The following is a 27,651-nucleotide window of genomic DNA, read 5'->3' as shown; positions in this document are numbered from 1 at the left end:
TCTTGTACAACATGCCACGCCCAACCGGGCGCAGACCACTCACTTCGACAGAAGAAGCCGAAGTTCTTGAATCCCCGATCCTCAGTCGTTGAGGAAGACATGCCCTTACTCCCACTCCTCGACCTTTTCGTCAGCTGCCGCGACCGCGAACGCAGACCAAGGCTATGACGAATCTAGCACACACTTCGGTCGACCCTGCTCGGTCTGCTAGGCCGTGTCGAGGACGATCATCGCATAACCGTGTCGTCGTCTGTGTGTATGTTAGGGCTGCCGGATCAGCCTAGCGCTGAATAATTTTGTCAACTAGGTCGGTTGTCAGGTGGCAGTGCAGAGGTTCGTGAAGTTGTATGCGTTGTACTCTGGGGTACCAGTGCAGGAGCATTCGATCGTCTGACTATCCGTCTACAGGAGATGACAACTCTGTAGTTCATAAATACACTGTTCCTTGCGGCCACATCGCCGTCCACGATCGCAGAGCTCTCCGGGAGCGAGAACTGGCAAGATTGTAAAGAGCACAGTATGAACAGTGCGAACTGAATGAACTGAACTTGATTGATTAACTGTACTGAAGAGAGAAGGAAATCTATCTGAGAGAAGGAAAAACAAGAGGTTGTTTGCGCGCCGCAGTGCATGTGACCACGCCAAGACAATGCACGTGACTAGTCACGTGACAGTACAACTGTACCGGTGGCGCAACAAAGATAACGACCCGGGAGACCTCGCCGAGAACCACCGTATGACGAGGCTGTACAAGGCTGAACTTCTGTATAGACCTTGCCGTGCCGTCTGACTGTCTGTGCCATTTGCAGTACAACAGTATGTGCCTTCAGGTAGCAGAGATCAATTGGGCTAGTGTCTGTGTGCAGAGATCGTCTAGTGCTCTGACTAGTGTATAGTACCTCATATGCCTAAAATACGATAATGTTCGACAACCCTATCAGGATCTCCTCTGTCCTACTGTTCTGAAGCGCGCAGTAAACGCTGAGGATCGTGCAAGCGATGGTCTTCGGCATCTGGCCGAATTCCACTTCTCCGCGAAAGCTCGACAAATGCTGCTGTGGTGGGTTTCAATAACTCGAAGTTACAAGAACGATGTATCTAACATTACTGCGAAATTGAAATGATAGATACAGCGACCGAGTGCTCACGAATCCCCCTTCATATCCAACCCTCCATTGCAGTCCACATCACCGCCAAGTGACGATATATGATGCGTAGCTGCACAATGGACAGTCACAAGATTACACACCTGCCGTTGTTTTGAGTCGTCTTGGCCTCCGTACGTTCATCGCCTCCTCGAGAACTGTGATCAATGCGATTTCCATTTTGCTGGTCAGCCTCTTCTCCAATAGCGATACAGTCTTGCCAGGTTCCTGTATTCAGACCATCAGGCACTTGGATTTTGTCCTAGGCTTTTGAAGTCCTGATTTCATGACCGTTGAGCTGTTTCGCATTCCTACCTTCAACTCTGCAGGAGTACCACTTGCCCCCAGCTGTGCCACTTGTCTGATGCGTGTCTCCGTTGTTCGTGGCAGATTGACCTGCGCGGGACTGCTGAGAATCTTGATCCGCATTCGTCCCTGCATCTTGAGTTAACAAAGCTGAAGCTGGGGGTGCAAGGACGGTCAGTACCCTGTTCATCCGAGTGATGCTGGGCTTGACGTTGGAGTGGCCGGGAGTCGTTAGGACGCGTCCGAGCTCGCTCTTCAGTCCAGGGGACCGAGAAGCCTTTATTTGGCGTATCTTCATTTCCACTCTTGGCGGGCGATGCCATTGTTTTGGCCTGACTCAGATGTTGCTCTATTTGTTGCAGGGCGTGTCCGTGGATGCTCCCCAGGTAAAGGAGCAGACTGCTTTTGTCGTTTTCCAAGGCTGTGAAGCTTTGAAGGATTTGTGCTTCGTGTCTCTGGTTTACGATGGCTTTCCAGAACCGCTTGATCGACTTGTCCGTGACCTGCCGCAGGCTAGATTTCAGCAATGCGAGCAAGTTGTCCACGTTTCTTTGAATTTGTTCCAAGTAGCGCCTTATATCCCCAAACGCGAAGTGGTCCGTCCTGCTGACCTATTCGAGAAAGTCCGCGAAAAAGAGGAGTGCGTCCATTCGCTCTTGTAGCCGGCGAGGCGCATCTTTGAGCTGATGAATGGCGTCCTTAATGGCAAGGATGAGTTTCGACACATACGTGACCATCTGCGCCGTGCTGGCGATGGCCCCGAGAGCTTCCAACCCCGACATGGCTGCATGCTCTGAGGCTCTTGGGCAGTAGCGTTATTCTGTAGTGAAAGTTATCATCTCGAGCATGATCACACAGGAATATCGTCCAGGGGATTATTGCGTGGCACGAAATGACTGGACAGCCTCACCCGAGCCTTTGTCTCTCCATCGAATGTATTCGGAGGCCTGAGAGAAAGAAGGCGTCCATGTTGAAGGGCGAGAGAGGAATGAGGCTATGCCTGTGTAACATCTTTGCACGAACTCTTCCCGCTGTCAAGGCGAACTGTTTCTGCAGGTGCGCCCGTGATGCCACTACAAAGGCCGCCGCACGAGGCTTTGAGGGCGGATGCAAGAAGTATGCAAGTGCTGCAAGGATGCCAATTCGTGCCTAAATCAACCTTCCTCGCCTTACACTAGTGCCCGGAAATAAGTCATTTGAGAGCCGAAACTTGAGGGTGCCGATTCCGAGGGTGGCTCCGTGTAGCGTTGTCATAGGTAAAAAAGAATAATTATGATTGGCCATTATGCTCCACCGCCCAAACGCAGCTGCGGTGCTTGTTAGAGCCCAAACACCACCACATCTCTCATCCAACCAACCCCGATAGCTTTATGCTGGAGATTGGCAATATGGCCTTGCTCCCACTGGGCCTTTGTGCCCCATTTCGAGGAGACCGGAATTCGGTAAGGGGTGACAGCTGTCATCAGCACAACGGCCATGTCAACAACATCTTCAATATCATCTACTTCAATAACTTCTGCTTCAAGTCCTGCCACTCCTGCCACTCCTGCCAACAGGGGACACGAGGCAATCGGCGTGTTGCTAAAATTTTCCTACTGGCCGCCACTGCCGCCGCTGCCGCTGCCGTCGCCGCCGCCGTACTATACGCAGTCGAGATGTAAATAGGCGGGGTTTCAAAGAAAGGGAAAAGGAAAAAACAAGCAGAAGCTAGACCACATTACAGATCAGGTAGCGCTTGAGCTCTGTTGCCTGCATCGGATGAAGCTGATTTTTAGCCGGAAAGATGAATAAGTTAAGGAGTGCCCATGCTTCTTCGACACCTCGACTGCCTTTCATTGAACAGAAGTTCCAACCTTGCCCACTTGCTAACGTGGTCAACCACACGGAGCGCCACACCAAAGGGGAAATCGCCCCCCGCGTCCTACCCCATAACACGCAACCGATTCGTCTCTCCTGATCGCAAAATCCAAGCCCCTACCTGCTGTGCAACATTCTGGATACGATGGCTACACAGTTTGGAAACGAGCGGAGAACACCATTTTGCACCCAACCTCCTTTTTTGTCCCCCGGCGTTGCGGCTACATTTTCACCAAAATAAGTCTTCTTCACCATCTGCGTCCTCAACTCGTACTTTGGAGAGATCCTTAAACGCAAAACTTCTAGATTTGTGAGAGCACGTTTTCATTTCCCGAGAATGTTAGGTTGGGTTGGATTGCCCTGTTTAGATGAGAACTGGGGCGTCTTGTACGGAGTACATTTCGTAGTGCCAATGCCTTTGAAGCTATGTATGCACCCGCTTCGATACAATGCCGTTTTATAAAAGGAAACTTCCGCGAGGCGGCTATCGTACAAATGAGGGTCGTTGATTGATTATTGTTGCTCTGTCGACTCGATGCCAGCGGAGAGCTCTCCCTAATGGACTGCATATACAAATGAGTGGCTAGGCATCGACGTCTGTCTGCCTCATTGAGTGCTTCGGGTGGGCAGGCAAGAATGATGAGCTGTCCCCGGCGGTCAGCTTGACTATCCACGGTCCTACAGCCGTCTAAAGAGGTGGTAAATGTTTATTCCTTTCTCAAGGCACGAAGAGATGCCTACGCATTTTACATGGTCGATATGTTCCAGAATGAACTTCATCAGAAGGGGAATAATATCGGCGAAGACTATACTGCATGACTAATAGCAAACATACTGCATCCTGGGAACACACAATCCTCCACGCGGCGAGCCTTATCGAACCAAAATCAAAATCCTCTTTGCCTCCCCCCCCCCGAAAACGTGGCCCATTAGCTCCCTACGAGCCCGCTAACTCGGCGCCAGCCGGCGTGCTGGCAGCCACAAAGAACAAAGAGCAAGTCCTGGAGCAGGGGGCTCCACCAGAGCTAGAGGTAAGAAAAGCCAATTACAGGCGTTCATACTGGTCTCTACCAAGGCGAGCAAGGTCGCCCATTATACAGCGAGAGCCAGACGCTTCGGGCTCCTACGACCGGTGAGCCACAGGTGATCGTTCACCCCGGCTCGCGCATCGCCCCTGTCCCGACCCAATGGTGAGTCGGCGAGTAGTTTAACGACACCTTGGCGGCAAGGAACGTTACACAAACTAAGCCCGATCATGCCGCTTTGAAAACCGCACTGCTCGCGACGCACCCCCGCCTCGCCGGAACATACGAGCAAGGAGATGTTGGAAAATGGGACTTCTGGCCGATCATGATCTACGCCTGCACCTGCGATGAGGGGAGAGGGTAGGGGTCACCACTGACAGCAAGCGGTTGGACTCCACGCTAACACGGGCTGTACGGCTAAATGGCACTCGGTCTGGAAAATATAAGGTCGTACGGACGGGTCGCCTGAACCCCTTCCTCAATTTGGCGGCATCATCGTCCTTTTGAGTCCATACCAGTTCAACTAATCCGGCCATATAACCACACTACACTAGGTCTATCCCGCCGCGATGTCCGGGGCCTCCAATGCCTCCCTGGCCCAGCGCATTGTTCATACGGATCCGGCGAAGTACCGGCGTGCCGCCGCGCCCCATGGCGGTGCGGGAGAGATCGACATCAACGCGTTGCTGGGCGCGGACGCGCTGGACTCGAACCTCATCTTTCTGCATCGCGGAGTGATCCGCCCCGGGTGCGGGATTGGCGCACACTCCCACAACCGCTGCGAAGAGATGTTCGTGATCCTGGACGGCGAGGCGCAGTTCACCATTGACGGAGGACGTCGGTGTTGAAAGGCCCTGCCGGCGCGCCCACCCGGCTGGGCCATTCGCACGGGATCTTCAACGCCACGGACACGCCGGTACAGTGGCTGAACATCAACGTCGGGCTGACCAAGACGTACGATGCCTTTAATCTCGGCGATCCGCGGCTTGACGTGCCGATCGATCCCCGCCCGACGTTCATGTCGATGCGTCTAGACCCGACGTTGCTAAAGCCGGCGGAGAGCCTACACGGCGGATCGGGGACGGCTCAGTATCGCCGCGTCCTCCAGCCCAGCGTCTTCAACACGGCCTGGTCCTACGTCGACCACCTGGTCCTCCCGCCGGGGACAGTCGCGGGGGCGAACCAGCACCCAGACATGAGCGAGGTGTACTATGTGTAGGCGGGTTCTGGGACGGTGGCACCGACAGCCGATACGGCAGCGGCGACGGCGATCCATGTCGGGGATGCTATTCCTCTCTGGTTAGGCGAGAGTGCCTCCATCAAGAATACGGGTGACGAGCCGCTAGAATTCATGATCATCGGAGTTGCTCGCAGCCTCGCCGCCAAAGAAGTGTATATGGCTCAGTAAAAATATGCACGGAAGGACACTGCTGCGGTAGACTGCCGCCATCTGCATGGATAGGACAGGATAGCGCTGTAAATGCATTGCAAAGCGCGACTGGATCCTCCTCCTCCTCCTCCCCCACCACCACCACCACCACCACCACCAGCAGAGGCCGTGAAGCGATTGTCCCGTGCAGCGATCTTTGTATTTGATTCGGCCGGCGAGTAGGAGACTTTGCTGCATGACTTTTACAAGCTACCACTTCAAGCCAGCAGTTGAGGAGTTCGACGGGTATATCGGCCTAGAGATGTTGATCATCCAGAGATCGTCCAGGGCGGACCCGTGCCGGCTCAAGGGGGGCGGAGAGAAGAGGCGCACGTCCTATCCAAACTAGACCAAAGGTGCGTTGAAGCGCGTTCCAAGCTGCGTTGGAGAATGTCCTCGTGTCTTGAAAGTTGGTGGCTATTTCCTAATTCGGAATTTCACATTCTCGACTAGGGAGTGGAGGGGCCGCTCTGATGAACAAAATCCACTATGTTAGGCTACCGGCTAGAATCCCGTCGCATCTCGTCGTTGGGATGAGACGCTTATATACCGCTAGAAAGCGAGACTAGTAGATTATCCCTATAAGGCTCTCTACGGCTGCCCTTCCCGTCCTTAAGACGATAGACGGGTCCTTTAGTCGGGACATCTATTCTGGCTCGTAGGGTATACCTAAGCCAGTCGATATAGATAAATCGGAACGGCTAGGCTTAGTCAATGATCTACGGCGGTAGCGATGAATAGTAGAATCTGATCTAATCTTGACTACCTAGTAGCTGTATTATGGGGTAGGGTAGCCGCCTTTGTTAAAAAAAAATAACAATAAGCTAGGTTGTCGGCTCTTCGTCAACCCCGTCTACCTGAATCTACCTTGCCGTCAAAATAACAGCGCAAGCGCCGAACATGCCTAAGCAATGAAGCGCTTTGACTCGACGTCCTCGCGGGGATGCGGAACTACAAGGGGAGTAGGATGATGGCGAAGCTAACCCAATTTAGAGAAAGGGAGATTTTGTGGCCATTACGTCACCTAGAATCGGTTGCCAAGTTATGGGTAGCCTTGGCCGAGGCGATAAATTGGCAACTATAGGCGGGTGCCAGGAACAGGGCCCTCTGGCCCAAATGTGGGCGCGATTGATCCGTTGCTCAGGCCGAATGATACCATGCTCAGTCACGTGCAGGAGCATCTCAGGTTGAAGCAGCGAGACTCAGGGCCACGCTCAGGTCCAGGGATGGAAATGGAAAGTCCTCGTGTCGAGATTCCGACCTCGAACTCCCTGTTTCTTGGTACAAGAACGGCAAGGCTGAGGGCAAAGTCTGGGGCCCATGGCCCGGGTCATCCCTCTCATACCTCGAATTGATGAGCCAACCCCGCTGGGAGGACTGGGATATCACGTACCTATCGCGGAACCGCTTCCACTTTCTCGGACGTGGCAAGACGGAGCGCGAAGTTAGTGGTGGAGATTTGGCTTATTATGTGACGGAACTTGGAGCTAGTGAGACTACAGTAGCGAGATAGTGACTCTATATCATGGCCCTCTTGACTTGGTAAGTGCCCAACCATTCTTACTCTCCTTCTCACCTTCGCACTCTCATGTCCGATTCGGCTCAGTGTTACCACTGGAGCTCCTGTAGCGAACTGGGACTATCCAACTCCTGCATTATCTCTGGTACAAGGCTTGAACTCCTGTCGTTGCGGTTTTCTTTTGCAAGCCCTTTGAAAATCGCCTTTCCTAACTGTTGATATGATTGAATCAAGCCTTGATTCTGGTACAGCGACAGTTCCATGTTCGACAACTTAAAGGGGAAGGCATGAGCACCGGTGCGGCCACTTTCACTGCCCTCGTTATCACAAATGCAAACTACCCTCTCATTTAGACGTATTTCAATATGAGCCCCGTCGATGGCCGCTTCAAAAAAGCTGTCGTCGTCGATAATGAAGCATAGTAGTCCAACGTTAGGAGCATTGCGACCAAATATGAATGCGAATGACCGAGCTATCACGCATTCGACTCCCAAGCCTGCTGATGAGTTAACAGATGGGAGTCCGAGGAGAACTTGGAATATGGAACATGTGCTTTCAAGAGGATGGAACGGGAGACAAAAGGACAATCGAAGCAGGGAAACTGCTTACCTTTCAACGCTCTCACCGCCGCTTCTCTGGAAGAGCCACAACCCATCGCTTTCCCTGCGACAACGACTCTTTGCCCACTGCGAACTTTGTCTCGAAAGTCTGGCATGACGTGTTTCATGCAGTATTCAGCTAACTCTTCGTCGGTGTTACATGTGACCAGAGACTCGGCAGGTGCAATCTATACGTGTTGAAGCCAGCTCAGCAAATCTGGCTTGACAAAACGTTGAACTTGGACAAGAATTACAGATGAAGTTGGCAGGAGGAACAAGGAAATTCTCCGGACTTACCTGATCGGTGTCAACAAAGTCACCCAGCCTGATCACCTTGCTGCTGATTGTCGCGACGGCTGGATCCGTCTGAACCCCAGTCCGTCGCTCTGAACTATTCATCGTCTGGTCCAAGTCTAGCGCTGATGTCGGGCACAGTGTTTGTTCCTCATCGGCGATGGGGAGAGATACGAAATTTGGCTCAGAGTATTGAACATGTCTCCCGGGTATCAGGGACGTGATGTGGCTTGCTTTGGTACGGCCAGGGCGAGCTTTCAGTGTGTCAATAAAGCGGGAGTCAATTTCCTCGATGAAGCTCGTCGGATCTGTGACCGTCATGGAGAATGCAGACGCGGCGACCGTTGTAGCTGAGGAAAGGTTACCGATGGACCCTTGAAGTCATATGTCAGCTTCAGAAGCAAATCATATAAGAACGTTCCCTATAAAAGTCCAACACAATGAGCGATTTGTGACCTGATGGCCAACTTACCCTTGCCCATTCGATGCTTAAAGTTTCGATTTTGCGACGAGAGCCAAACCTCCCCTTCGTGTGCTTGATCAGCTCCCATGCCAACACAGTAACTGCAGCCTGGTGCGCCGATTTCGAAGCCGGCTTCTCTATAAACATCCATCAACCCCAGGGCTTCAAGTCGTGCCCGAATCGGAACTGATCCCGGAACGACTTTTCGTTTTCCAGGGGCCAACGGCAACTGCTTTCGCAAACCAACTTGGAGGACCAAAGCTGCGAGAATTAGGTCTTCTTCGGTAGTGGTACAAGCACCTATGAAACAGCCATCCAATCTCATCCCGACTTTGTCTGTCACAGGGACAACCTGGTCTGGTGAAGGGTAGACGGCAAACAACGGTTTGATCTGAGAGAGATCTATCTCATAGACTTCTGCATATTGGCAATCGTCGTCGGGGAGGAAATACAACGAGGTCGAGCGGTGGTGTCTGCCCCGTCGGCCATCCACATATGCTTTGGTGATATCGTCCGGAATGAAGGTGCCGGTGATTGCGCCGAATTCCTTTGATTCAGAAACGTAGTCAATCACGTTAGTGCTCATGCAATTATCTTGTGGACTCACGAAGTCCGCACAAGGTCGGTGTTAACTTACAGTGCACATATTCGAGATAGCGAATCGTGCGTCCACAGAGAGATACTGGCATCCTGGGCCTGAGAACTCCACAACTCGATCCATTGCAACCGTGTTTCTTTTCAGCTTACCCAGGATATAAAGTATGATATCCTTTCCCCCAATACCCAATTGCGGTTGGTTAATGAATCGAATGTTAATACATTCCGGCACAGAGAGCCAGGTTTCTCCAGTCACCAGTCCCATCGCGACATCTCCGGCACCAAGGCCGATGGCCAAGCATCCCACTGCGCCTGCCGAACAAGTATCTTTCAGTCCGCTAAGGTCAGTGCTCTCATTGGAAATCGTGGAAATGTTCGGCTTCCACACTTACGTGAGTCGGATCCAAGAATGAGCTGACCGGGTTGGGCTCGTTCTCTTGTAAATTCGGTGTGAAGGATGGTATACTAAGATGCCTTGTCAATGTCACAGACAGGGAGCAATAAAGTGGAATCATTGTTCTTCTCAGATAACAAGGGAGGTTTGCTGGACTTACATTTGGACCTTTCCATTCCGTTAGTTTATGGTCCATAGCCACCTTGTCAGCCGCAGCCAGTAATCTCCGGTTCAAGGGTGTGTCATATGTCCGAGGATCGACAACATGATCTCCTGCAAGCCAAAATCGATCGTTCCGCCACACATGGAAGTTTGGGAGTTGATTCAATGTTTTTGCCATTGTCTGGAAGATCACCCAGTGATGTGACATATATTAGCTCTTTGCTTCTTCGTTGACGTTTGAGGAGGCATGGGTGGCAAGAGTCTTTGTTTCTCCTGATTTTGCCAGCTGGAAAGTGAAGGGAAATGGAAAAGCACTGACAAAATAAGAACTCTCTGACGCCACAATCCAATCTATACTGACGCGCACCACATCACCCTTTCGCAGCCCATCAAGTGGGATGGGATCAAAGGCATGATGAGCCAAAATCTTTTCTGTCAGCGTCATCCCCCGGCGGGCCATGTCGAATTGTCTTGCTGACAATGGAGGACGCAACTGCCGTGAATTCTCTGCTGCGCTGAGAGACTTTAACCACGCCTCCACCCAAAACAGAATAGACTCCCGTGCCACCGTAGTTAGAGGTTTCCAGAGCTCGAGTTCCAATCCACCCTGGTCCTTTGGAAGGAGCACCTGATCCTTCGCTCTACGCAGACCTTCAGCTTCCCGTGTCTTGCTCTGAGTGACCAGGGCAGCAATGAATCTGTCCAGGACGATCCCGAAATGACCTGGGCTTGATTCCGGTAGAATACCTTCCCCTGTTTGGAATGGGACGGGAATTTCGAGATGTATACCCCTGACGTCTGCGAGCGTTTTTGAAATGAAGCTGGAAAGCTCATTTAGAGCTGAAGCGGTTGGATCTGTCATTATTGGCTCCATAATGCCCTAAGGTAAGCCTGCTTGCAATAAAGGCCCAGCGATGGATCGTGGCTTGGAACAGTCTTTGAATTGATCGAGTGACTGCTTCCAATCTTTCCAACAATATCGTTGAAGATTGGCGGTTTCGAATACTGCAATAAATGTCCTAGCTGAAGGAAGGGCACGTCTAGTTCCAATCTGGCTGATTTACACGAGTTTTAGCAAACAAGGGTACCTTGAAATGTCTACAATATTGTGTGTCAAGGACGTGGCTGCAATCAATCTCTCTTGGGTACACCGAAGGAGCGTTTTGGGCGGCTTTCCGTGTCATTGCGGAGGTCTGACCTCCCTTCGGCGATAACTCCCATCAACGAAAGATAAATTGATGGAGAGCCGATCAAGACCGGCGACAGGGATCGATTGGCACGAGGGGTGAACGAAGCAAGAGTGTTGTCGATCTTGAAAGTGGATGCTACAGGACTCAACGCAGGCGGTGTAGTCTTCAGCGTGAAAAATATTGTTATCGGAATACGCTGCAGACATGCATCTTTTCCCAGGAACACATGAAAATCATTCTCATGGAGTGGCCGTGCTATTCGCTCGCCCCTCTTTTCCTGTTCACGATATATTCTATTACTTTATCCAATATATCTTCAATCATGCAGCCCGTTGGTGCCGTTGGACCTATTCGCAGTTTCGGTACTTTCGGTGGCCTTTCCATCCCAAACATCGTCGGGGATATATACCTTGCCCTCAAAGATACGTCGAGATGTCCTCACAAACGCCAATACATTGAACTCAGGCTTCTCACTCGGCGTGGTACGCGCCCTTCGGCCGTCAACAGCGGCCTCGACCCGAACGTGGAACAGACCTAGCGGATGGGAAATACGGAATTCGGGGTCGTCCAGGCTTTTGGCTCCCCCATTGGTCAGGGTGTTGATCAGGGTACCTTGAAGCCGACTGCAGGCTGCTGTGGCAGCGGCGACTGTGCCAGCCATGCCATCATGGCACATATTGTTCAGGATGAAGCGAGAAACAATATGCGCACCTCCTAGAGAGCCGACCGTGTTGTCGCGAACTGGTTCGACCATGACTACGGAGGGCAGGCCAGGCGATTGTTGGTCCACCAACTCCCAATTGGTGCACATGCCCAATTTGTGCGCAACTTTCCCGCGGACTTCTCTGCAGCGCGCGATTAGTTCTTTGTCGTTGGTGATAGACGTGGCACTGCGAGAAGCCAAGTCGGCTACCCCTACATCTTTCGCCTGGATGAACGAGGTAAGTTGGGCGATATCCACGATAGTAATAGGGACCTTGATCCCTTCGATCTCTATTGTTTCGGTGGGAGTTCCCGTGGGCAATGGACCTTTGTTTAGAAATCCTGCTGAGGTCTGTATTATTTGTCGTCAGTCGGATACGTCGGCGAATGAAGAGCGTGTGGCAGGAGGGCGGTGGGACAAGGCATGGAAGAAGTGGTTGAAGTTCTCACGTTGCGGAAGTCCATCAGAATAGGAGCTCCAGTCCCCGGGACACCAGCAATGGCAAAATCCCCCCGTGAAATAGATTTCCCACTTTTAGCACTGACAGGTACGTGGGCGATTAATAACCTCTTGATCGCGGTCTGATAGATGCGAACTTCTCTTGTTTGTAAGTCGGGATCCAAGGCTACCCCTTTTCGAAAAGGCTTTTTGATGATTCCCTCGTCGATAGCAAATGGTCCCACGCCAACACTGATGTTGCCACAGTTACCCCGTAGCCGAATGTGGTCCTCTGCGATGCCGACCTGCCCAAATGTGTATTCCACGTCGGCATCTTCTCGATCAGATGCTTTTATGATGGCCACTTTCGATGTTACAATGCGGGTTCCCCCCATCCCGTCAATTTGTATGGGATCTGGTGTACCCATGACCCGCTTTAGGACACGTTCTCTGAGGAGCCCGGGGGGTGGAATGTCCTCTTCCTTGAAGAACATTGCTTTGCTGGAACCTCCGCGGAGGTAAACAGCAGGAATAGCAATCTGGCCTTCAGACATGTTATTTTGGTCTTTATTTTTGCAAAGAGGTCTGCTGCAGGGCAGAGGTGGAACAAAGAGGGATATCCTTTGTATCAGAGTCTATCATATCCCGTCTGCTGTCGCCTAACCCAAAGAGAGGGGAGATACCATCCCAGGCAAGATTTCGATTTTAGATTCCTTAGGGTGTGATAGAGCCGATCTCAGCTGCCGACTGTCGGACCTCTGATCTCCGGTTTCATTTAGATGTCCGATGCCCAAAGTCCGATACTCAATTCCTTCCCGTCCGATGCGAATTCCGCGCTCGAGGTTCGGCTAAGCATGGTTTGAACCCCATTAACTCTGAGAGTTGGCACTGTTGGAATAGGTTTGATCTGTAAACCAGATAAGCTGTCTATTAGTAAATGGCGGGAAGGGCAGTTATGAATGTTTCTTCTAAATCGTGAGCATCGCTGGTTCATTACATCCAATACGGCTAAAAATGGGGTCTTACTCGGCACCTGTTAACGCAGCTGCAGTTCTGCGCCATCGTCTTGCCAATGAAGCAGACATTATTGTCTGCCCGGGGGTATACGACGGCCTCACTGCCAGAATTGCTCTTCATGCAGGTTTCGATGCTTTGTATATGGTATGCCAGCCGTCTTAGCGAGAAAGCCTGCGTCTTCATAGGGATACTTTTGCTAATTGGTAGACTGGGTCTGGGACCGCCCTTTCGAGGCTGGGTGCACCTGATATTGGACTCGCTACACTTAACGACATGAGAGAGAACGCATCTCTCATCGCGAGCTTGGATCCTTCGGTACCTCTTATCGCAGATGCGGACACAGGATATGGAGGTATGCTTGCCCAATAAGTTCGATATCAAACTGACCTGGCAATCTCTGGATAGGTCCACTCATGGTCGGCCGCACTGTTGCTCAGTATATACAGGCTGGAGTAGCGGGACTTCATTTGGAAGACCAGGTTGCAAACAAGAGATGTGGCCATCTCCGCAACAAAGAGTTAGCCCCTGAGCAAGAGTATGTCTCCCGCATTCGGGCAGCAGTGAACATGCGCGCACAGCTAGGCAGTGATATTGTGATCATTGCCCGCACAGATGCCCTACAGTCATTGGGATTTGAGGCGGCTTTGGACAGATTGAAGAAGGCCATTGCTGTAGGAGCGGATTTGGCATTCCTGGAAGGAATCAAGACCAAAGAAGAAGCCGAAAGAGTGTGTCGGGAGCTCCATCCAGTCCCCGTTTTGTACAACATGGTGCAAGGAGGTGTGTCACCGCGCTTAACGGTGGCAGAAGCAAAAGCAATTGGCTTCCGTGTTATAATATACCCCTCCATTGCGACGCGTGCAGCCTTTTTAGCAATCACAGAATCCATGACTATGCTGAAGGCCCAAGGAGACTATCTCGATGAAACTGGAAAGATTGGGCCAACGGCTGTCTACAATGTGTGTGGATTGAAAGCAGCCATGGATTTCGATAAAGCAGCTGGGAGCAACACGTACGATGATGGAGTATGACGAGTGTCTGCGTGGAACATTTTGCTGTCACCCACTTATCAACCTGATGAAGAGATCAAATACAGAGACACCTTTTGGCATTGCCATACCCATTGTCGTCCTTTTGGACCTTGCTTACCTTTTGGCTGCTTCCTTCGCACAACTCTCGTCACCCTTTTTGCGGAACTCGGATCCCATAAGTTGACTCTCTAATTTGATACTTGTCGTCTTTGATATGCCATAGTGCTGAATCATGGGTTCTTCAACCTAGGGAGGCATTACCTAAATGGATGAAAGTCCTGCGTCACCTGCTGATGCGAGGGGGACTCGGTTACTCGGCCCGTTTCGGTAAGGTCGGGCTTGGGTACTCGGGGGCCTTTTTTTTTAAATATCAATGGTCTAGGCCGCTCCTTGTAGTTATTTAGCCACTTGAACCTCAAAAACCATCTCGCTTTCTTGTTAGCAATGCCAGAAAAACAGCCACGCAAGGATATCAGGGCTTGCACGCAGTGCAGACAGCAAAAGGTTCGCTCGCCACCCACCCCTTTGACTCATTGCCATAGTGCATATCCCGTGCCGAGACCAGGATAGGCGACTAAATGGCTCGACTAGTTACGCTGTGATGCCCATCAGTCGCCTTCAGCTAAGTGTACTCGATGTCGAAGGATGAATCTCGAGTGCGTGGTCCTCAGGTCATTCAAAAGGGTCAAGAAGAAGACGTGAGCTCATCCAGCATCTCAATTCAGCCGTGGGCTGTCAATCTTGTCAGTCGGAGAAACGCCAAACTGACCACCAGCATGGCTACAGCAAAGCAGAGCTACAGGAAGAAAACGATCGTTTGAGACTTCAGGCTTCTATCATGGCGTCTGGAGACGAACCGGCACAAATAATACACCACGCGTCTGAGCTTCCTTCTGTCTGGCAGCCGTCGGCCGCTAATTCCTCGTCTCCCAATACCCAATTCCATACCATTGACTTCCTCAATCTCTCTCCACCTAAAGCCCATTCGACTCCTACGCAACCCAGCCTTGCCAGCCCGGACGTAAGCAGCCATACAGGGCAAAGCCATACTCAGAGAGAGCCTGGTCAATGCCAACCCGGGACAGCTCAGTCACACCCAAAGCCACCAACCTCAATTCAACAACCCCTATCAAGTGGTGCTGGATCAGACACTTTGCCCCGAACAATCGATCGGGTAGAAGCCAGTGCAGAGCGGATAGACGACTGTTTTTCTCTGTAGGACTATGCACCGAATTTTCCTTCACCTGAATATGGATCGCAACTGACGGTGCTGAATGCTTAGATATTTCGCATATTACGCCCGTGTCTTACCGATCCTGAATCCCGATATAACTCCCAACCAATATTACGCTCGGTCTCCTCTTCTTTTTTGGACTATTGTGGCCATCGGATCACGGCGCTATCAAGCCGACCCAACCCTCCTGACAAAACTGGCTGAACCCCTTCAAAACTTCGCCCTTTGTTCGTTCGCGTCCCGAACCGAGGTTGTCGAAGTCATACAGAGCCTGCTTTTATTATCCCTTTGGCCACTTCCATTCAATTCGGCCCACAAGTCCATGTCCCATATATTCAGCGGTGCCGCCGTCAATCTTGCTATGCAAAACGGCCTCCATGTCCTCGGCGTCGGCCAAGATTTCGCAAGAGTCCGCTTGAACAACAATGAGGAAGAGAAAATCTCTCGGGCCCGGCTATGGATCTACTGTATTATCACCGCTCAGAGGTAAGCTTCACTTCCGCCCGATCTGGAGACACTGAAAGACGAACACTCATGTTTAAAGTGCTAGCTACTGTGATGGGCTTTTGCCCTGGATGATCAGCTCTTCTGCTGACTTTGACAAATACCAAACAGCCATGGCCCACGTTATTCCGCCGGTCTTGCAATATCGCGAGAGGATCCATCACATTGCCACCGATATGATTTCGGCTGTGGTCCGAACCGGCGTTACTCAACGCGGCTCAAAAAACGATGCCGCTCTAGAGATGCTCATCGAACTGTACGACAAAGAATTGTCTCGAGTAATAGTCCCAACCTCTGACGATTTCGGTGAGTCATACTTGCAAACAGCAAATCCCTTGATATCTCTAAAGCAATTCTTCTTTTGTCTGTCCCTAATTAACTATTAGATAGGCAATCTCTACTTTTCTCTAGCACACCTTGAAATCGTATCGTTTTATTTTTTCACTCAGACCATCAGCACCAAACCCATGCACTTGATCAAGATATACGACGACGCCGTTAATGCAATTGAGCATGCGACCTTCATTCAAGACTTTGCTTTGGTTTGCACATTCTACTTCCACCGAATGTTGCTGCTGGCTGCATTCTGCATCCTAAAGATCCTTCGAAGTGACATGAATTCAGCGGTCGACGCCCGAGCGGGGGAGAGGGCATATTTCAAATTCATATTGCTTCTAAAAGAGGCATCTGTCCAGCACGATGACATTTGTTCTCGCGGAGCAGGGATACTCACTCAACTCTGGGCGAGCGACAATATCTTCAAGAGAGCGGACGGTGGGAGGGATAGTCTATCCCTAAGAATCCAGAGTCGGTTGACGATGAGTGTGGTATTTGATTGTCACTGGTGGTGGAGAGAGGAGTTTGGGGGACAGGGGAGTCCATACGAATTACGAGAGGAGAGCAAGACTGCCAAGGTGTCCACGTCTACGGAGGACGGTAAGTTGATCAGCGTGACTATCCGAAGAGATGGCTCATTTCATACGACGACATTGATAATATGCTAACCAGCCTCTTTAACAGCAGACAAGATGGCATCCGAGCATTTTGGCCCCCCAATGGGACTTCATGACCCGACCGTGCCCGACAATCACAGCCTTGAGAACAACGCCCCTAAACATCAATTTCCCGAGTTTGATGATTTCCTTCAAGGCTTTACTTTCGATCTGGTTTCTGATCTAGGAGACTGGACTACAGAGACAATGGCACCAGTAAGATATCATGATAGCACTTGTTCAACTCTTATCCCTGACGACTTCAACCAGACCATCTCAGCAGAAATGGACCCGTAATTGAATGAAAACTTTTGGTTTGGGAGTGGAGGGGGGTGCCTTTATTACTCGGAGCTTTTGGTCAAGAGGGTTTGACATCGATCGACTGAGGATTCTGTCGCCTCTCCCGGTCAGCCTCCATCAATCCTACTCCATGTTCAGCTGCAAACACCAACGGCCTCGGATGTTCCAGGAAGACTCAGACTAAGTCATTCCAGGATGATGAATTCTACTTTCTTGCGCCCTTTCCTTGATATTCGGGTCTGAAAACCAAGTGCATTCATTGCAACAAATCCAGCAGCTCTACAATACAATGGCTTTCCAAATTCTCGACCACCTCCTGGATCTTCGCAGCTTTTTCAATTCCATAAACGGATTCCGCCAACGAGATGAACTTGCCAATTACTTTGGAGTGATATTCAGGCGTTCTGGCTTCTTCCCGGGGTGAAGCGTGCGGTCGGATTGTGTCCTCGAGCTTGGATCCGTCGGTGAACTCCAACGTGATGGTTTGCTGGAAGCGAGACAAGGTCTCATCGGACGTGATAGTGATCCGATCTGCAAGACTGTGCATATCTGCGTCGTCCAGGTAGTCATAGCCGGCCCAACCTGTCCTGGCTCCATGAAGCCAAGTAAGAGCCACTTGGTAGTACGCCGAAAACTGAGCATCGACAACATTCTGCGGATGGATCTTGTTTTCCTGGCTCGCCCCGACCACCGGAATTTGGTAGGCCGGCATTTTGATTCTGATTTGCTCTATCGTTTGAGAAGGGAAAGGATCATTTGGCGAAGACGACAAGTCCTTCGATAGAACTTTTGTCCGCAGTCGGTCCACCATTTCGATTAAGCCATGGGTCATCCGACACGCCGGATACGGTTTCGTTAATGTCGCAAGGAAAATCCATTCCGAACCCAAGTTGCCCAACAATTTCGCATAATCAATACGTCGGTCACTTCCAGAAATGGCATACATGTGGAAGAAGCCGAATTTGCCCTCCAAAATCTTGGACGCCCCCAAGACACCCTTTTCGGCCAACGCAAGACATAGAAAAGCATCCCGCACCGCAAAGCCCGGGTGAAGTCTTTTGTTCCAAGACCCGTTTTCCAGGTACTGCATTGATCCGGCGGCCTTGGAACCTGCCAGCCCGAATGCCATTTCGACCACGCCTGCTTCCAAACTTTTGAGCTTGGCAATTGTCGCTATTGCACCGAAAATGCCAGTGATGGAGGTATTGTGGAATCCGCGGGCATAAGACCCCTGACCTACTGCCCGTGAGAGGCGGCAAGTGACCTCGTAGCCGACCGCGACCGCTGTGAGGAAAGGTTTGCCTGCGATGTCGACACGTGTTTCGCGCAAGGACATGCCATCAGCTGCCACAAGGCCGGCAGTAATAGCTGTCACACCAGGGTGCACAGATCCTTCGCTGTAGGTATCATCAAAGTCCAAGGAATGGCCCAGGAAAGCATTCAGCAGCGCGGCAGACTGAGCACAGTATCTGCGACCCTTCGTAAATACGGTGTACAAACCACCCTGGCCATTCGAACTTGCGTCAAGTTCTAACACGGCTTGAAACACTGGTTCCGTGGACTCGGCTTTCTCGACAGCGGCAGCTGCAACCCCAATGTAGTCCAGGAGCAAGTCTTTGAGAACGGAAATATCGTCCTTGTCCAAGTCTTCATATTTGGCATCATGGACAAATTTGGCCAATATTTCAGTAGCTGGCGGAGGTATCGACGACGAAGTTAGTGTATTTGATACAATTTTATCCCCCATCACAACTTGGTTTTTTGGGACAGTTTTTAGAGGCAGGCTGTTTCCGTCTTGCAGTGAATGATCTGGTCGTAGATATGGGTATGTGCCGTTTCGATAACCAAAGGTGGCAGCCGTAAAAATACTGACCTCAAGTGCGTCCACAATGAATTGTAATAACGAGAACCACAGATATCGGAGGCCACCCAGAGAATCGGCGAAAGGCAAGGATCCTCAGCCATTCGTTTTCCCAATCTATTCACGTCACAAGAAACCCGCGCCAGTCCTATTTGCTCATGGGTACCAAGAGAAGCATAGCGAAGAACCCGTATCTTCTCCACGAGTCCCACACCCGATAGTGATCCTTAGCGAAGACGGAGATTCGAGCTTTCTAGCCAGTCAACCTCAATCCCCCAAGTAATCGGCCAAAAACGTGGTGCCCCGAGTTTTTCGGCAAACTACATGCGGAGAAAAGGTGGATGCTGGGGTTTTAGAGAAAGCCGATTTTGGCCAAAACACCGATTCGACAGTTTCAGCTCCGGTCAACGACATCGGCACTGGGCATATGCTTGGGTGTGTGACCAAACACCATGGCCATAAGTGAATATAGAAATGGGTGGATGTCTCTGCTTTTCAAGACATCCTTGAGATTAAGCAAGAACCACAATGTCTCCAGATCTCAGAGTACGAAGAGCGGGAGAGACTAAAGTCGAGCCACAAAGCGACATAGTCTTGGACAAGGGCACCGTCCGAGTCCAGGAAAATGTAGTTTCCTACTCAGATGCGGATGTCAAGCGACTTCTGAGACGCTTGGACTTCTGGTTTCTACCAGTCCTAGCCATCTCATACCTCTTGCAATAGTAAGCACCATATCTTCCGAAGTTTGAAAGGCTGTTTGCTGACATGACCGCAGCTGGGACAAGACTCTTTTGGGCCAGGCAGCCTTGTTTAACTTGACTACTGACTTGAAACTGATCACGGTGATTGGTTACAATGCCGAAGGCAAACCCATCACCAACAGTGACAAATACTCGAGAGTCTCGTGGATTTTCTATGTCGGATATCTCGGTAAGGACGCCCTATTTTGGTACCTCGATAAGATTTATGATTCGCGGCTAACTCAAGCCCCAGTCGCAACATATCCAATGTCTCTTCTCGCTCAAAGATTTCCTACCATGAAAGTCTGCGCGGCCAGTATGATGGTATGGGCTGTCGTGATGATGAGCACCGCTGCGTGCAGCGACTACGCACAGCTGATGATAAATCGGTTTTTCCTGGGTGTCTGCGAGTCGGCCATTGCACCAGTCTTTACTGTCTATATGACATTCTGGTATACACCCAAAGAGCAACCTTTCAGGACTGCGATCTGGTACTGCATGAGTGGATGCGCCGGAGTTGTGACCCCATTGATATCCTGGGGCATTGGACATATCCATGGCTCCTTCGGAGCATCCACGTGGAAATACATGTATCTCATTGCCGGTGCAACTACGTTCGCCTGGGCAATCGTGGTCATGGTGGTGATGCCTGGTGAGTGTCTGGTGTCGACTTGGCATAGATTGAATGTAGAACTCATGTCCTGACAATATCAACAACACAGATGACCCACAGCGAGCTAAATGGATCAACGATCGAGACCGCGCCATCATTGTGGCTCGACTCAAAATTCACAACGTCGGCACTGTTGACCGTCATTTCAAGAAAGACCAGGTCTGGGAGGCATTGACCGACTTTAATTCCTGGTCCAACATGTTCTTTGCCGGAGTCAGCAGCATTCCCAATGGTGCCTTCTCGTCATTCGCTACGCTCGTCATTTCAGGGCTTGGCTATAGCAACTTTCAGGCCTTGCTCTTGCTGATGCCTGTGGGAGGAGTGGCAGCCACTGGATTCCTCATAGCCGGATGGATCACTCGACGTTTCCAAGGCTGGCGCTACTTTATGATCCTTATCCTCTGCACACCGGCTTTAGCAGGCTCACTGATGTGTTGGAAAATTTCTAGAAACAAGCCAGGCGCGTTGTAGGTTTCCCCTTCGCTCAGAGTACTACAGTTGCATTAACAACATGCGCCTTCAGATATGCTGGGCTGGTCATGATGCCCCTTGAAATCGCCACCAACTCTATTGCGATTGCCATGGTCGCGTCAAATACCGCAGGCCACACGAAAAAGGCAACTGTCTCTGCCAGTAAGTCAGCCAAGGCCTCTCCCCTCCAAATCAACCTTTTCCCACCTACTCCATTTTACGTGTTGCACGATGTACTCTGCATTATCCCTACTGACATGAGTACTTCCATCTCTAGTGGCATTCATTGGGTATTGTGTAGGCAATATCTTGGGCCCAGTGGTCTTCAGCTCGACGCCAGGGCCTCTATACCTTGGCGGATGGATTGCGTGCGTTGTCTGCATTATCTCGCTGATGGTACTTGCCGTCTTTGCACGATGGTACCTTGGTCACGAAAATTGTCGCCGCGACAGCGTGTATGGTGCCCCTGGCCCCTTGACAGATGTGGACGGCGCAGAAGATGAAGCAGAGGGACATATGGATATCACAGACCGAGAGAACAAAAACTTTCGGTATCAATTGTGAGCTAGTTAAGGGCATCAGCGTCCATGTTGAGAGAAAGGCCTGTCACTGAAGGCTCAGAGCAGGCATGGCTGTCAAGTGTAATGACAATGAAGGTGCTGTACTCTGTATAAACTTGACATCGATCTTGTTACGCACGTAGTGAGCTTTCTCATGCTTTGAGACATACATTCTATCCTGTTAATGCCACCCAGTCTTTGAGTTGATAATGCTATCATCTTTAGACAACGACATCCTTCTCCTCTCCGAGCTGATATTTTGGAATAGCTTCGCCGGCCCGCCACTTGTACTTCGGACCTGGATGGTCAGGTGGCAATCTCTTGCTACCAATGAAGACTTCTCTAGCGGTTGCCCCCTCGTTCTCCACCGATGTTCTGAACAAGCCCCGACTTTGCAATTCTGGAAGAAGATACTTTATGATATCCTCAAAGGATCCTGGATTGACGATGTGAGAAAGGTTGAATCTATCCACCCCGGAAATCTTTAGCCAACGTTCAAGCTCATCCGCTGTTGTCTTCGGACCTCCGATGATGTTGGGTCCTAGACCACCAACAATAATATAGTCGATTAATCTTCTCTTGGTCCAACGTACATTCTCTGTCCCGGGAATTGTACTTCACCACCTTCTGATCAGAGACTGTAGGCGAGGAGAGTCGCTCAAACTAAAATCTTCATCGTCCGAATACTTAGACAAGTCGACACTAGTCCAACCTCCAAACAAGGCTACCGCTCCTTCCTAGTCTACATAACTAAGGTATTCGCCCCGCTTTTTGAAGGCCTCTTCATCCGTGGCGGCCACTATCGTGGTGCTACTGGCGATAATCTTGATATGGTTCTGGTCGCGGCCTTCATTCTCGGCCGCTTTGCGAATATTGAGGACACTAGTTCGGACAATCTCTGAGGTCGCCTGAGATATGACCAAGCTGCCCGGGGTCGTTCTTTGGCGGAAGTACTCTGCGGCCAGCGGACTCTCAGTCGCGAATGCGCTCCGAGACCGGCCCAGGGCAGCATGGACGATGCGGTGCCTGAGGTTAAAGGCGCCGACTTTCAAGGGATTGAAGAGCTTGGCCTTTTCGCGCTGAAAATCGTCTGGGAGAGACTCGTCATTGTCGGGCACGTCGGTAAATCCGCTTGTTGGGCCCCGAGCATTCAAGCTTGCAATCAGGTCGACAGAGCCCATCCCTAGGAAGTATCTGAGGCGAGGCTCAGCAGGGAAAAAAATGGGTTTGCACGGCAACTATGGGCCATGTTGCCATGAACTCCTGACTTCTTGTATTTGTGCCGAATGCTTTCTTTTTTTCCCTGGCTTTTTTTTTCTGCTTCTACGCAAAAGAGCCCGGTCGTCTCTCGCAGAAGGGTAGCCACTCGAGGTCAATGAACGTTCCTGTTCAGTAATACTTGAATCCGTCCATGGCATGATATTTTGTGGACACGTCCCAAGTAGGACGTCAAAAGTTTGATGTTGAGTAATTTCGGCCGAAGCAACTGCTTTATATAGGATGGCGCGGGCTTTATACTCCCATGGGCCTTTGTCGCGTAACTATAGTCGATCTCATCACTCTATACTTAAATGACGAATCTCCCGGCTCACTCTAGAGCGATCAGACAGAAGCTCACCATTCCAGACTTTAATGACGAACACAGAGCCAACAGGTCCAATGCACTGGCCATGGACAGTCGAACCTCGCGTGGCAAGCCGGCGTCTCGGATCGGGTTGATTACTATTCCCAAGAAACGGTCGACATGGGACAAGTTTCTTCGGAAGAGATCCAGCATGGATTCGTATACACAGGGTCCTGTGAGAGACAGAATACATACCGATGTACTGGTGGGAAGAAACGAGAAAACTAGAGAGAAGAAGAAAAGCTAGAAGCTGAAGGTTGAAGAGGATCGCTAACGGCCGATAAGATGGAGTTCGAGACCGGTCGCGAACGTCGAGATCAGGGTTATATAGATTGCAAAGGGACTCTTCGGGTGCCAGCAAATCTGATCAGAGCATCTGTCGTTGAACCTCACCACCGACAATGGCGTCCAAGGAGATCGTCCCCCAGGCTGAAGAAGTGCTGTCGCAATCGGGCGAAGGTGAGTGCTGGACCAGCCGATCTGAGACCCTCCGTGGCCTCTGCTGACCCCGGTCCGCGCAGGGAAGAAGAGCGACGTGGATGTGGCCTTGGACCTGTACATCCAGGCCCAGGGCCTCGACCATGCAAGCAAAGAGAAAGAAGCCGCCGTGCTTCGCAAGATTGACCTGCATTTGCAGCCGTAAGTTGTTCACTACTCGGTAAGGAGTCGCAGCACCGTGCTGACCTGCCTTCTTGCTCAGGCTCCTGATGGTCACCGGGTTTCTGCAGTATCTTGACAAGCAGGCCGTGCAATATGCCTTCCTGTACAACTTCCAGAAAGACTTGCATCTGACCTCCCATCAGTTGTCGTGGACCGGGAGCTTCTTCTACGTCGGGTATCTCGTTTGGTAATATCCATCACTGTTGCTGATGCAACGATTCCACATCGGCAAATACGTTGCCACGCAGGTCTTTCTTTCGGGCGCCATATCGTTCTTGCTGGCTGCCGCCAGCAACTTCGGTGGCGTTGTCGTCTTACGTCTCCTTCTCGGAGCGGCCGAATCGATTCAACTCCCGTTCATGCTGTGAGAGTGACCCATGGACCCCGGCTGGTGATCTTGCTTTGCTGACCGTGGACGTTAGCATCACATCCAACATGTACTACACGAGAAAGGAGCAGCCGTTTCGCATGATGCTGTGGTATATGCAGAAGGGCGTGGCCCAAGTGGCGGGGGCGCTGTTCGCGTATGGCGTGGGACACATTGACAGCCAAATTCCTCGCTGGAAGTACATTTTCATCATTTGTGGCTCCCTGTCGACGGCGTGGTCTGTCATTCTGTTCTTTTACCTTCCGAGCAATCCTGCACAAGCCTGGTTACTCAACGAGAGAGAGAGAGAGGCAAATTGCCGTGATGAGAGTCAAGGACAACCAGACCGGCATCGAGTCAAAGACCTGCAAATGGAAGCAGGCGTGGGAGGCCTTGACGGATCCCAAGGGTTTCCTGAACGCCATTGCCGGTGGATGTGGCAACATCCTGGGAGGAGTCGGAACGGTAAGCACTCACTTTCACACGGCAGAGTCTTGCTTCGGCCCGTCTAATGGACGCAGTTTGCGGGACTCTTGATCAAGTCTTTCGGTTTCACCACGCTCCAGTCGACGTTATTACAGCTACCCGTCGGCGTGATCGAGTGCATTGGCTTGGTCGTTGTCTCCTTTATCGCCACCAACGTGAAGAATTCCAGAATGATCATTTCAATCATGGTGGCCCTCACGTCACTTACCGGGTCAGTCTTACTGTATGCCTATGACTTAAAACACAAATCGGTCTTGTTGACAGGGTAAGTGCACCCATCCTGGTATCCGGACATTTCGCTAACGAGACTGTCTTTGCAGCTTCTGGATGATGGTCGGCATGATCCCCTGCGGGTTCATCACCGGAGTCGGCACAATGACTGCCAATGTTGGCGGTCACACGAAGAGGATCACTGCACAGGCGCTCTTCTTCGTCTTTTACAGCGCTGGAAGTGAGTGAGTCTGGACCCGTCGTGATGAAAACATGCTGACCCAAGCCTGAATATAGACATCACCGCCCCGCAGTTTTACACCGAATCTCCATATTTCGAAGGTCGGCGTGCGAACGTGGTGGCGCTTGTGGTCGTTGTGGTGATCAACATCCTGATCCTGTTCTACTATATCTGGGAAAACAGACAGCGGAGAAAGTATTTGGAGGCCAACAGGGACGCCCTGGACGAGAAGGACTTTGCTTTCCGCGACTTGACCGACAAGGAGAACCCTTTTTGCTTCAACGTCTGGTGAGACCCGATGTTTCGAAGAGGGAAGGGCGTTCGAACATGGAGAGCGAACAGGATCCATGTGCCTACCCAGCCCGAGGACCTGCCACGATTGCCGAGCTGCTTAGATGCTGTGAAAAGAGCTGATGGGACGAAACGGGTCCTTGTCTCGTCCTCGTGTCGAGTAGCGACAGCAGATGGCGAAATACCTCGCCTAAAGTTAATACACCGACGTACACAGCCTGTCTGCCCATTTCATTAGGTACCCAGGTAGTGTGCCCTCTCCAAGGCAAGGCTGAACTAAACGGCACAACCAAAGAGGCCCCATAAAACAAGCTTTTCGTACAATTAAATGCAGATGATATTTTTGAGGTAGCAATTTTAATCTCGAAATTGCGTTCGAATAGTGTAGTGGTTATCACGCGTCGTTCACACCCCACGTGAACAACAAATCCGACGAGGTCCCCGGTTCGATCCCGGGTTCGAACATGACCAAATTTTATATTTTTGTTTTGGACACATGCATTTATTTTTTTAGGATTCTCTTTTTGGCCATCCAAGCAGAGAGCGCTTCTGCAATCGGAGCTGCTTATCTAACGTGGCAGAGTCCTCTACGGTGGAGGAAAAGGCGAATGCCCTTGGCATTGGGATAGTTGTTCAGTGCCCGCGATTCGCTTAACAGATGGATCTTCTTCCAAACGTAGGAGATGAAGGGGAAGAAGTGGTTGGATCAATCTTTTCGAATACCTTGGTAAGGCCTACAGATGTGCGTGAGTGAGTATGAACTTGGCTAGAGTGGAAGCCGCATGCTATGCAATATACATCTTTTTTCATGAGATCTCTGGAAATAGGAATCTAGACGCCTGTGTGTATATGTACTATGCAAAAACGACGAGCGTCTAATGCAAGAAAGGATAGCAGTACAGTGTGCTCCGTACTAGAACCTGTTTTGCGTCATGAGAGGGAATGACTTCTTCCTGTCCATCTGATCAAACCCATCTCGAAAGCAAGCAGCATCCTAAGTGCTTACTTGAGAGCTTTGACACATTTCCCAATCCAGTTCTGATTTGCCCAACACAGGAAGCCAGGCTTCCTTCAAGGAGACATTGTTTTTGGCTGTTTTCGGTACATGTTGGTATCACCCCCAACCACCGGAATGCAACGACAGAACAGACCTGACAAGGCGCCCAAGTCAACATTCGATTATGAAATTGCCGCGCAGTACCAAAGGCTATCAAGGTGTCACTGCCCCTGTTCAATATTCCAGAGGAGTTATCCGAGCCTGGTCCATTTCGAGAAATGCAACACATTTTCCACAAAGCCCCGATTTTGCGAGTCCCTTTCCATGTTCAACAGGGCTTCTGGATGCTCCTGGAAGATCCAAGTAAGGAGATCCAAACCATGCGTCATTGCCGGCACGGTGCGGATCGCCAAAAGTCCATGACAGGTATATATATCGGTGGGACGAACTTTGCAACCCCTTGTTCGATTCTCCCGCCCCATTCCGCCACGGGAAATAACGTTCAATTTTGAGGGAATAGTTTTCCGGGCGTCCCCCCAGAATACGAAGGACGGGAGAGTCCACTTTCGATATGCATGCAGAGCAAGATGGTCATTGACGATTTCACAGACCAAATACATACCAAGATGCACCGCGAGACGAGACACAGAATTGAGCGTGCATCATTCCGCGCAAATTCTTACCCACACGCCCACATCGGGGACAAACTTGCCGTGCCGTCACGTTCACAGATCTAGCTGGGTAAGGGCATTTCCCATTCAGAGTCTCTGGAAAACTTCTCCAGTGATCGATTCATGAGTTTGCCATGGGGTGAGATGGGCATTTCCATGAAAATGGGATATGGAAAACTTCTCCCCAGCTGTGTCGATCCCACTGAAGTTTGAGTTTGCGACGGATTTTTATTGCACAACCTTGGGAATCACAAATCCGGCGTAGATACATGTTAGATAGAGAGAGTGGAACTATCAAAGTCAGTGTGCATCTGAGGGGAAAAGAGCAGCTAGGTTAAGAGAGTTTCTCCCTCTGTTTTTGAAACCCCCCACACACAGTCTTTCAGGCCGAGGAAGGTTTCCGGAAAATTGAACCTTGTCTCTGTCCCCGGCAAACCCGTGGAAGGGAAGTTGAGAAAAGTGCCTCCTTCTGTGCGAGAGACTGACACGACCATTTTGAGTTCCCGTTCGCACATTGAACAGTCCATGAGCCTACTGATGCGAGAGGAAGCAAGGAGGGGAGTTTGCAACGTACCAAGGCCAGATGGGCCAATCGCACAC

At 50.9% G+C, this 27,651-nt stretch overlaps 11 protein-coding genes and 1 non-coding gene across 12 annotated transcripts; 6 read left to right on the top strand and 6 right to left on the bottom strand.

Moving 5' to 3' along the window:
* Positions 1-207: 207 nt before the first annotated feature.
* Positions 208-2,233, bottom strand: Z520_10885 (uncharacterized protein; the record flags this gene model as incomplete). Its single annotated transcript, XM_016781376.1, has 5 exons — positions 208-250; positions 1,250-1,373; positions 1,461-1,580; positions 1,633-2,024; positions 2,181-2,233. 5 exons carry the CDS (start codon positions 2,231-2,233, stop codon positions 208-210), a joined length of 732 nt encoding a protein of 243 aa, XP_016627588.1.
* Positions 2,234-4,902: 2,669 nt separating this feature from the next.
* On the top strand, positions 4,903-5,552 carry Z520_10884 (uncharacterized protein; the record flags this gene model as incomplete). The annotated part of the gene is made up of 2 exons (XM_016781375.1): positions 4,903-5,123; positions 5,168-5,552. The coding sequence occupies 2 exons, from the start codon at positions 4,903-4,905 to the stop codon at positions 5,550-5,552; spliced, it is 606 nt and encodes a 201-aa protein (XP_016627587.1).
* Positions 5,553-7,370: 1,818 nt separating this feature from the next.
* On the bottom strand, positions 7,371-9,968 carry Z520_10883 (uncharacterized protein; the record flags this gene model as incomplete). The annotated part of the gene is made up of 7 exons (XM_016781374.1): positions 7,371-7,777; positions 7,891-8,068; positions 8,178-8,548; positions 8,647-9,184; positions 9,275-9,561; positions 9,627-9,699; positions 9,789-9,968. The coding sequence occupies 7 exons, from the start codon at positions 9,966-9,968 to the stop codon at positions 7,371-7,373; spliced, it is 2,034 nt and encodes a 677-aa protein (XP_016627586.1).
* Positions 9,969-10,001: 33 nt separating this feature from the next.
* Positions 10,002-10,652, bottom strand: Z520_10882 (uncharacterized protein; the record flags this gene model as incomplete). Its single annotated transcript, XM_016781373.1, has 1 exon — positions 10,002-10,652. One exon carries the CDS (start codon positions 10,650-10,652, stop codon positions 10,002-10,004), a length of 651 nt encoding a protein of 216 aa, XP_016627585.1.
* A 644-nt stretch (positions 10,653-11,296) lies between these two features.
* Z520_10881 (uncharacterized protein) lies at positions 11,297-12,675 on the bottom strand (the record flags this gene model as incomplete). The annotated part of the gene is made up of 2 exons (XM_016781372.1): positions 11,297-12,034; positions 12,133-12,675. 2 exons carry the CDS (start codon positions 12,673-12,675, stop codon positions 11,297-11,299), a joined length of 1,281 nt encoding a protein of 426 aa, XP_016627584.1.
* Positions 12,676-13,135: 460 nt separating this feature from the next.
* Positions 13,136-14,169, top strand: Z520_10880 (uncharacterized protein; the record flags this gene model as incomplete). Its single annotated transcript, XM_016781371.1, has 3 exons — positions 13,136-13,282; positions 13,346-13,490; positions 13,544-14,169. The coding sequence occupies 3 exons, from the start codon at positions 13,136-13,138 to the stop codon at positions 14,167-14,169; spliced, it is 918 nt and encodes a 305-aa protein (XP_016627583.1).
* A 265-nt stretch (positions 14,170-14,434) lies between these two features.
* Positions 14,435-17,196, top strand: Z520_10879 (uncharacterized protein; the record flags this gene model as incomplete). The annotated part of the gene is made up of 5 exons (XM_016781370.1): positions 14,435-14,496; positions 15,452-15,889; positions 15,948-16,213; positions 16,298-16,843; positions 16,928-17,196. The coding sequence occupies 5 exons, from the start codon at positions 14,435-14,437 to the stop codon at positions 17,194-17,196; spliced, it is 1,581 nt and encodes a 526-aa protein (XP_016627582.1).
* Positions 17,197-17,455: 259 nt separating this feature from the next.
* Z520_10878 (uncharacterized protein) lies at positions 17,456-18,946 on the bottom strand (the record flags this gene model as incomplete). The annotated part of the gene is made up of 1 exon (XM_016781369.1): positions 17,456-18,946. One exon carries the CDS (start codon positions 18,944-18,946, stop codon positions 17,456-17,458), a length of 1,491 nt encoding a protein of 496 aa, XP_016627581.1.
* Positions 18,947-19,588: 642 nt separating this feature from the next.
* Z520_10877 (uncharacterized protein) lies at positions 19,589-21,508 on the top strand (the record flags this gene model as incomplete). The annotated part of the gene is made up of 6 exons (XM_016781368.1): positions 19,589-19,782; positions 19,836-19,990; positions 20,054-20,452; positions 20,523-20,940; positions 20,997-21,106; positions 21,222-21,508. The coding sequence occupies 6 exons, from the start codon at positions 19,589-19,591 to the stop codon at positions 21,506-21,508; spliced, it is 1,563 nt and encodes a 520-aa protein (XP_016627580.1).
* Positions 21,509-22,241: 733 nt separating this feature from the next.
* On the bottom strand, positions 22,242-22,685 carry Z520_10876 (uncharacterized protein; the record flags this gene model as incomplete). Its single annotated transcript, XM_016781367.1, has 1 exon — positions 22,242-22,685. The coding sequence occupies one exon, from the start codon at positions 22,683-22,685 to the stop codon at positions 22,242-22,244; it is 444 nt and encodes a 147-aa protein (XP_016627579.1).
* Positions 22,686-23,529: 844 nt separating this feature from the next.
* On the top strand, positions 23,530-25,384 carry Z520_10875 (uncharacterized protein; the record flags this gene model as incomplete). The annotated part of the gene is made up of 9 exons (XM_016781366.1): positions 23,530-23,587; positions 23,650-23,767; positions 23,829-23,970; positions 24,037-24,152; positions 24,211-24,371; positions 24,424-24,620; positions 24,677-24,906; positions 24,962-25,092; positions 25,149-25,384. 9 exons carry the CDS (start codon positions 23,530-23,532, stop codon positions 25,382-25,384), a joined length of 1,389 nt encoding a protein of 462 aa, XP_016627578.1.
* Positions 25,385-25,756: 372 nt separating this feature from the next.
* Z520_10874 lies at positions 25,757-25,848 on the top strand. Its single transcript has one exon. It is a non-coding gene; the product is annotated as a tRNA-Val (tRNA).
* Positions 25,849-27,651: the final 1,803 nt, after the last annotated feature.

Source organism: Fonsecaea multimorphosa (genome assembly GCF_000836435.1).
Source record: "Fonsecaea multimorphosa CBS 102226 unplaced genomic scaffold supercont1.33, whole genome shotgun sequence".
Lineage (NCBI taxonomy): Eukaryota > Fungi > Ascomycota > Eurotiomycetes > Chaetothyriales > Herpotrichiellaceae > Fonsecaea > Fonsecaea multimorphosa.
This window is presented reverse-complemented; position numbering and strand designations above follow the sequence as displayed.